At 41.6% G+C, this 9590-nt stretch overlaps 1 protein-coding gene across 1 annotated transcript in view; it reads left to right on the top strand.

Annotated features, from left to right (window-relative positions):
• Window positions 1–9590, top strand: part of Nhs (NHS actin remodeling regulator) — a 352300-nt gene that overhangs the window by 309224 nt on the left and 33486 nt on the right. Inside the window, exons 2-3 of the mRNA XM_008852205.3 lie at window positions 2580–2732; window positions 9347–9480. Of these exons, the coding sequence (XP_008850427.1) occupies window positions 2580–2732; window positions 9347–9480 (287 nt within the window). The remainder of the gene's footprint in view (window positions 1–2579; window positions 2733–9346; window positions 9481–9590) is intronic.

Below are 9590 nucleotides of genomic sequence, written 5' to 3'. Positions count from 1 at the left end.
CAGCATTGCACGACACAGGCACACTTACCTACATGCAGGCATAACACTCATACACATAAAATAAAAATAATAAAATATTAAAAAAAGAAATTATGGCTCAAGGACTCTAGGAGTCCAGGGTAGGAGTCCGGGGTAGGAGCTCAGGGTTCTTCAGGGTTTTTTTTTTTTTTTCAAGAACATCTGATGAGTCTTTTCTTGGGGCAATACTAAGGCAAATAGCAGGAACTCAGCAATTTCCCACCCAAAGCCTGAGAATCCATGGACATTTGACCTTGTTTCTGAAGGGTTGCCAAAGTCAACACATTGAGCTCCTGGTCAGCAGCACAGAGGGTTTGAGGGATGCTGAGCCTTCTGGTCTACCTCCACTCACCTGACTCCAACTTCCCTGAAGAGACAAGTCTGCTAGAGGGCAGGGGTGCTCAGAAGTCATCTCCTACTTCTGGGACCACCCGCTGAACTTCTTGTTCCTCTTTTATTTCATGGGCAGACTTTCTGTTCTGTCCCCTTTCCCAGCTGTTACCAGCACACAAATTCACAGCCATCTTTGTTGGGTTTGGCAATGACCTCAACCCTGTTGTGCGGGAGTTGACCTCTGTGTCCAGAGACAAGCTGCTTTTTCAGTCAATCCCAGTCACTGAACCAGAGCATTCGTTTGAGGGTAGCTGAATAAAGCTTCTGTCTTCAGAGCTCCGCCTACTGTACACATGAGAGGAGACCTCTGATATAAACCTGGCCCTCCCCTTCTATACCAAGGCCTCCCACTCATTCTCTCAGGCCTGAAAAGTTCAGCTTGTCCCTTAGTACATCCTCCTGTTCTTGTCTACAGAGGTCAGGGACCCCTGACTGGTTCATCAAGCACTTGCAGTTTCTAAGGAGAAAGCTGAGGCTATAGGATAGCTTGGGAAATAAAAATTGCCTCTTTTCTTTCATGGTTCAATAGACCCTCCTCCCTCCAAAAGAATGTCCTCCTTACCCGGGGAAGTACTTCCCTGATACAAGTTCTTGGGGATTAAACACCAAGGAGAAATAAATAAGTAGAAGAGAGTAATATGTTCTGTGGCTTAAGGTGAGAAAATATGATGGACTATAGTTCTCTTAGAACTGTATTGTTCAATACAATAGTTATATATGGTCATTTAAATTTTAATAATAAATAAAATTAAAAATGAAGTTCCTCACTCACTAACTATCCACATTTTAAGTGCTTAAGAGCCACCATGGCTAGTGGCTACCACAGTGTACAGCACAGATGTAGAGAATTTCATCATCATGGAAGGTTCTATTAGGTAACTTAGGAGTCTGGGCTATTTCCCTTGATTCTGCCCATGTGATTTTTCTACACATCATTATGAACTGTATCTGTATCTGTTTCCTTTTTTTTTACAGTGCTAGGAATCAAACCCAGAGTCTCACACACACTAGGCAAGTGTTCTGACTCTGAGCAATATCCTCAGCCTTCTTGTAGTGATGAACATTTTACTGTAGCAGAAACAGCACTTTTAAAGACTGCATTTATAAAAGAAAACCAAAAATAACTGTAGTCCTTGGTAGGAGAGGGAAAAGTTAATTATCAAAAGGTTGCATGTTCCCAAGTTTTCATTCTTCTGTTCCCTTTCCAGGTAGTATCTGTTTTCTTTTCTAAAGACTGTATTGTTCTATGTAAGACTTCTCAAAGTAGAAAGGTAGATCAATTTTCTAAAAGAAAATGGTCAGAATAAAGCTAAATCTTATGTAGGTCACAAAAATAAACAGCGGCACCTCGAAATCAAGCTCAGGGGAAATAAGGAAAAGAAACAGGAAGAAGGGTTGAGATTGGGAGGGTTGGGATGAGCCTGAGTTAGGAATCTGGCTCTGGACATTGGGCCTATAGGGTAAAGCCAACTAGACCAGTTCTCAGCAGTCCTGAGGCTAACAGGCTGTCCAGTGCTCATTAGTTCCTCTGGGTGGCTATTTCTCAATCACAGTCCCTTGGTTCCCATGTTTCAATAGGGATGCATCTTCCACTCATAAGTTCTGTCCTAGGCTGTACGTGTAATGAATGTAACAAAGAATACTGAGTTAAATGATGAGTTTGGGGATAAAAGGACTTTCTTCCTTCTTTTGTCTCTTGGATGGGTTTTATTATCTGCAGTTTCCCTCCCCTAATACCCACCGTGACATCTGTCATGGTTCCTTTAATATCAGTGCTCACCTTTGGCAAAACCAGGGAAAGTTTGCAAGCAATGGAATCAAGAGGTAGAGAGCAGGAACAGAAACCCAGAGCCAGCAGCCACCAGCGAAGGGCTAGGTTGCAACATAAGGTATAGGCCAAAGTTCAGGTGGACAGTAGGAGTAATGTGCAGAAATATCCCAGGGACTCCCATCCCTTGGTCCAGTGGCAAAGTTGTCCTCATTTCTATTATAAATTTCAAACTTTAATCCAGCCTTGAGTTAGCTTTTCAGGTGAGAGCCACAGTCAGTCTGGATTTCCACTTTACTTGACTCCATTCCTTCCCATCTTTCAACTCCCTAGCCCAGAGTCCACATGCTGCTTTGAAAGCCCCTGATACACAATGCCCCTTTTTCTCCTTGTCTTGCAGCTGTCTCCAACCTGGACATCGAGAGCAAGTTAAGCGTATATTACCGTGCACCATGGCACCAACAGCGAAACATCTTCCTTCCAGCTACCAGGCCACCCTGTGTGGAGGAGCTGCACCGCCATGCCAGACAAAGCCTGCAGGCCCTACGCAGAGGTACGTTATGCAGAGGTAACTAATCCCAGACTTGGGCCTTTGGGGAAGAGTCTTGGAGGTTGTGCTATTCAGGGATTATCAGTCCCAACATCTTTTGAGTTGTAGAAAGCCCTTTTGAATGCTCCCATTTCTACCCTGAATGAAATTTGTGTGGAATATCAGTTACACATATTAAAATTATCATTATAGTTACACACATTAAAATTATCATTATAGTCTAAGTATAATCATAGAAATTCAAAAGAAAATATTGTTAACAATAATCTCAATATGAAAATGTAGTGACAACTGCATTAGATGATATAATTAATGAAAGCAGTTAGATGCTTGTGCCTATCAAAAGTGAATTTGAATTAAGAAAAGACAAAAGCCATTCCGAACAAAAACTATGGAGAACTGAAGGAACCCCAGAGACAGAAGCAGAATAGAACTACAAATATTGGTACATTCAGTATATACTATATATGAGGATAATGATACTTTGGATTATAAGTAAAAGGGAATTGGGTTTGGCTTAGAAATAAGTTCTAGGCTTCTTGCCTATAAGAGATTTGGATAAGACATTTGAATATTGTATGGGACCTAGGGCCTTTTCTCATTGAGTGTCCTGTCATGCTTGACTCCTGCCCAATCATTCTAACCACCATAACAAGCCCTTTGAGGACTCTTCTGTTTCTGTTGAGAGTCTCTGAGCTGATCCAATGCCCTTGTTCTATAGAGAGGACATGGAGGCCTAGAGAGGTGGGGAAACTTGTTCAGGGTTGTGTACAGCAGCTTCATTACCAGGACTTGGCTCCGAGCCTCTTATCCCACAGTCAGAGCTCTTTCCCATCTTGCCATATACTATATCTCACAAGAACAAATATTCATATTTATATTTCTTTCACAATATTGAAAGCACCAAAGATAAGCATATAGCAACCCTTGTGGAAACATAGCTTTTTTTTTTTTTTTTTACAGTGGTTACCTTCCAGTGTCTTAAAACCCATTAGAATTAGAGGATTCAAAATGAGCATCATCCTTTAAGAGACCCTAAAATGGAGTATCAGAAGATGGTGTGTCACATTTTCTGGCCTTTAGATTCCTGCTATGGGCATAGGTGGTGTCTGCATTTTCATTGTGTTTGTTTAAAATTTTCTGCACTCATTTTGAGGAATGGTAGTTTATAAATACATAATAATGTAAATAAAATATTTTAATGTATTTATCAAGGTACAGAAAATTCTAATAAGTATTGTTTTCATCCACATGGAAACAATGCTTATTATTATGATTTCTGCCTTTCCTCCTATCATCGTCTTTTTTCCCTTTTAATGAAACAACTGATCTATTACTATCCCCAAAGCAGTTGTTTTAAAGTTTTCCTTTAAATTATTATTAACAAGATATTGTGATATTTATAATGAAGAGTAAGGATGCTTATTGTAATGCTTCTTCAACAACTTTTTTAGTGCAAGGCCCCTTTAGGAAACCTTCCTGTCTACTACTGCCATTCTTAGGCACCCTTCTTATACTATCCTATGCATCCTCCCAATATGCCGTTATAACTGTCTGTCATTACTGACCATGGGCCTGTCTGCCTTCTGCCATTAATCTGTGATCAACTCCAGGACAAGTATGGTGTTTTGTTAATTTCTTTTACTCAAAGCACTTCTCGTGAACCCAGCATATGGATGTGCATGGAGTGGAATGAAATTCTGCAGAAAGCTGATTGAGCATTGATAGCTCTAAATGACTATGAAGGATTTGCCTGATCTCACTAAATACTTTCTTGGCTCCTATCATTAGAGAGCTTGAGTAGCATTAGCCCTTTAGACATCATTCTTTTTATTCTTTTATTATTGCTAATCAGTCCTCCCTGATTAGATTTTTACAGATTCAACCAGATAATACTGAATTGTTCGTAAGCTATCACATTTCACTGCTTCGTCAGGTTTGGATTTAATGTCAGAACTGAAGAACAGCAAGTGCCAATATCACTTTTTTTCTGCGTTTGCTCGGGGGGGGGCGGTGAGAGAGGGATGTGGGGCCTTCTGGGGTTTCATTGGAAGAGTGTGGAGCCTCATTTTGCCCTCTACAGACTGACTTGTTTTGTAGCTGGCTCAATAGCAAATCTTGGGTGTAGTAGTTTTAATAGCACTGCAGAGAGCCATAAACAGGAATTATAGGCATCATAGAATTAAAAACATGCAGTGGTGTAGAATTAAAATTAGAAAGTGACTTAAAGAAAAAAAAAAAAAACTTGTCTAAGAAACAGCAACTTTGTAGTACATCTATCAGCACAATCCACTTCTGCCATCTGGTGGTTGGGAGTAATACCAAACTTTCAGAAAGCTGCCTGGCTGCCCAAGTGTGGCAATGAGCTTCCCTGTGGGGTCTTTATTTGGATAGCTGGAATTGCCTAGTATTCGTGAGGAGGAAGAGGATAATGAACTGTGGGCAAGTGAGGTTGTGTGGCTACAGGTCTGTGCTCATTTTGGGACTGAGTCTACAAGGGGGGAGCCAGGGAACTGAGGTTAAACTTAAAAACTGACTACCTTTGAGATCTACTTAATAGTACCCCCTTCCCCCACCAAACTGTACCCAAGGCCAGACATTCTACTAGACCATAGGATCCAAAGAGAAATCCAATGTGGTTTCTGCCTTCAAAGGATTCCTGGTGTAGTGGGGAGGACAGACAAGTAAGCAGGTAAGGTCAATACAGAGAGGAAAGGTACCTGTCATGCCATGGAGCCTCAGGGAAGTAGCATCTAAATGTATTTCAAGTTGTTTAGAATGCAATGATTCTTTTCCCTTTTCTTAGCAATTATTGAATTCTCAGCACCAGGCACAACATTAAGTGATGCCATCTTTTACGTTCCTAAAACTGAGAGAGATTAATACATGACTATAAAGAGATAATTATATTTTATATTTCCTTTCCTTTCAAGTTTCTGGCTGTGGTCTAAGTTTCGTTGGTCTAAAGGAATAAGATGAATATTGGATAGCAGTTGCAGGCCCTGGCGGACCAATGTTGTCCCTACCTCACCACTAGCGAGAAGTATAATTAAGGAGTCATTAATCTAGGCTTCATACTCCCGGCCTGGGGCAAAAGAAGAGATAAATTTAAGACAGTGTGGGAGAGAAGCCGTTGAAAGGAAAATTGAGCTAATGTCTCTCTTCTAACTCCACCTCCATCCTTTCATTCTTCTTAACCAGTAACACCTGTCTGCTCTGCTCGGTGAATTTAAGAATGTAAAAGATTTTTTTTTTCTTGTGCTGCCCAGTTAGAAAAGTCCACCATTTGCTTGCAGAGAAAAATGAGGGTGGCGCCAAAGGTGCCAAGAACCCATTTATCTCAGTGTTTCTTCTAGGTAAACACTGGCTTTGGGGGCCATTTAGCAAAGACCACCTATGTGATTTTGAGGACTTTACTTTGGTTATGAATGGGAGTCAATATATTTTGAAAGAATCCCGAGCAAAGGAAGTCAAAGAATACCATATTATGTTTTCTTAGCACAGATACTAAGTCTCTGATTTTTAAGAGCGAACTTAGGTAGTGAGAACAAAAGACAGGCAACTTAGAGGGGGAATTCATAAAGCTCAAGAGAGCTCAGTTCCTAGTTTAGGGAGCAGCATATTGAATAAGGCAAAGAAGGCTGGGGCCAGCATTGGGGAAGCCACTTAAAACAAGCAGTAGTGGGTTAGAGAGACGACTTAGCCATTAAGAGTACTTCCTGCTCTTCCAAAGGACCCAGGTTCAGTTCCCAGCATCCACAGGAGGTGGCTTACAACTGCATGTATCTACAGTTCCAGGGGATCTGACACCCTCTTCTGGCCTCTGCAAGCACCTGCAGACATACTACATAGCATTCAGGCACACAAACACATACATAAAATAATTAAGAAGCACCATAGAATGTAGAGAAACATGCAGCCGCTGACGGTACCAACAACAGAATCCATTATAAATATTGAATATAGAGTATGGAATGCATTATGTTTTTCTAAAGCCTAGGCCTTAGTAAAAACATGAATTTGTTCATTCAGCAAGTAATAATTGAAAATCTATTTCACGGGTACTGCAGACCCTCTGATAAAAATATGAAAATAATACAGTCTCTCTGAACTGTACTTTTGTGGCACAGGCTTATAATTCTGGCTATGCAGGAGGATAAGCAAGACAATTTCCAAGTTGAATGCCTGCCTGGGCAGCTTAGTAAGACCCTTTCTCAAGAAAATATACTAAAAGTTTTGGGACTATCACTCGGTAGGGCTCTTGCCTAACAGGTACAACATCTGGGTTCCATCTTGAGTACTGTTAGCCATTAGGAGGTGGGACATAGCTGAAGGAAGTAGGTCACTTATAGGTAGGCCTTGAGAGTTAGAGCCTGTAGGGACCTAAAGGCCCCACCTTGCAGAGGTCCAAGAGGAAGGTACTGGGGCGCGGCCTGACTTGTTTTAAAAGTCTGAAGGATACTTCCACACTGCTGAGGAGTGCATGGTCAGCACTCCTCGGTGGGGGGTGGGGGGCGGGGATTTCCAGGTGCCTTTATAAGCTCTGTAACACCTGCAATAAATGAGTCCCTGCTTGACTAGGCTCCCCATTGTGCCTGAGTGTTCCCGGTACTGGGGGCGGCATGGGCTGGCGAACGGCGCACTTACTCATCCCCAGTCATCACTGCGTGGGGGTTGCTGGCTCGAACCCCCTGCATCTATCTATCTATATACCTATCTATCGTCTATCACCTATCATTTGTCTATCTATATCTCGCACACACGCACACACACACACACACACACACACACACAGAGTCTGCTCCAAGGTCCATCTTGTAGTTTAAGATGCTGAGAAATAACAAAATGGTATTGTTATCAACACAATTATACAAATGAGAATTACAGAGCTTTAGGGTAAAGAGTATCTGATATCACATGAAAGCATCAGCATAGTTATCTCTATGACCTAGCACAGGTTTAAAAAAAAGGCAAATAGTGCACTATAAGTCATAGTGCGATACATGTTTAAGGAATCAGAATACAGTAAACTATAATTATGAACAAATACTGAAAAGTCCAAGAAGTGCAGGTTGGGGAGATGATTCAGCAGTTAATAGCACTGGCTACTCTTGCAGAGGACACAGGTTCGGTTCCCAGCTCCCACATTACAAGGTGGTTAACAACTGCCAGTAACTCCAGTTCCAGAGGATCTAACGCCCTCTTCTGTCCTCTGCAGGCATTGCATGCATGTGGTGCACTTACATACATGCAGGCAATGCACTCATACACATAATCAATCAATCAATCAGTCAATAAAATAATTAAGAAAAGAAAAATCCGATGAGGTATAGATGGCTCTTCTGTGCCTCTAGGCCAAGTAATATCAAGATTAATGACACCAAGTCATGCCTGAGCCACTGATTCCTGCATAGTGACCCACCCTCCCTGAAGCTGTTTCCGCATCTGCAGAGGAGGGGTGGCATTAATGCCCACTATGTGGGGTTGTTGAGAGGATATGTGTGAGGCTTTAGAAAAGCATTTCTGGCACATAACAGTTGCTCAGTAAACACTGGGCATTGTGACTAGTATAACATGTGTACTAAATATTACTAATGTTAAATAGTGGAAAGGCAGGTTCAAAAATTGCCTTCAGCCATTTGTTCATTGACCATGATAGGGTCTCTAGAAACTTCAAACTCTGGGAATGAGTGTAAGCTGTATTTTTCCAGATGGACAGCCTTTAGTATAGGCAAGGTATGTTTCGAGGTTCACAGAGATGCCAGAAAGCTAAATTGTGTTTTAGTATCTCTGTGATATCCATATAATGATATATCTGTGTATTTTTTATTTCTGTGATGCTTAGGATCAAAATCAGGACATAATGCCAGTGATTCTCATTGTGAAGTCAAGGCCACTTTACCTCACATATAGATAGTTCTTAGCATTTCCCCAGTGGTAAGAGTTTCTCCCTGGAGGAGAAAACTGTTGTCCCTGGGGTCGCCTCATTTTCTCTGGGAGCACAAGATTTCAAAGCTCTCTGAGTTTTGGTAGATGGCTATAATGATGTGGTCATTCAGTTTCTTGGAAATAAGGAAGAAAAATAAAATACTCAGTGTATACATTTGTCAATTTCTTTGGTATAAATTTAGCTACCAGAGCTTGCTTTCTAGTATCTATAGTTGAAAAAGTGGCTCATACAAAGTCCTGACTCCATAGTGGTCCCTTCCTGGCGCCAGTGTTCACTCATTCTAACACTGAGGTCTGGCAGCTGTGTTATGTCTGCATCTACTCTATACTCCAGTACTGATGGCATCGAGCCTTTCACCACTGTTTGCAACTGTTTCTTTTTTTTTCTTCCCTCTTATGTTGTATTGAAATGAGGTACACTGAATTCAGAAGTGAGTCATCTTGCACCAGGATTATAAGATGCTCCCATGGAGATGGATGTATCTGCCTTCATATTCACAGCAAGCAATGGTTTTTAGGGACCATTATGAAAATGGCTATGGTATATAAATTAGTTAGGTTAATGTAAGCTCATCTTTTTATAGGTTTTTGCTAATACTTTCAAAGGGGAAAGAGAAATTGAGAATACCAAACGTATTTCATTATTCTTGTCTTTTTTGTACCCTCAGAACACCGGAGTCGGAGTGATCGCCGAGAGCAGAGGGCTGCTGCTCCTCTTTCCATAGCTGCTCCACCACTGCCAGCCTACCCTCCAGCTCATAGCCAGAGGAGGCGTGAGGCAAAGGACCGCCACTTCCTAACAGTAAGCATGGTACTTGCTCTTCTTAGGAGTCAGGTTCCCCTCTGTCCAGTGAGAGAAGCTGAGCTGACTGAAAGAGCAAGTCACGGGCATGTGGGGACTCCTCTCATTCC

This window comes from Nannospalax galili, unplaced genomic scaffold (genome assembly GCF_000622305.1).
Source record: "Nannospalax galili isolate Female #2095 unplaced genomic scaffold, S.galili_v1.0 scaffold325, whole genome shotgun sequence".
Classification (NCBI taxonomy): domain Eukaryota; kingdom Metazoa; phylum Chordata; class Mammalia; order Rodentia; family Spalacidae; genus Nannospalax; species Nannospalax galili.
The sequence above is the reverse complement of the archived record's forward strand: the minus strand, read 5'-3'. Positions and strand labels throughout refer to the sequence as shown.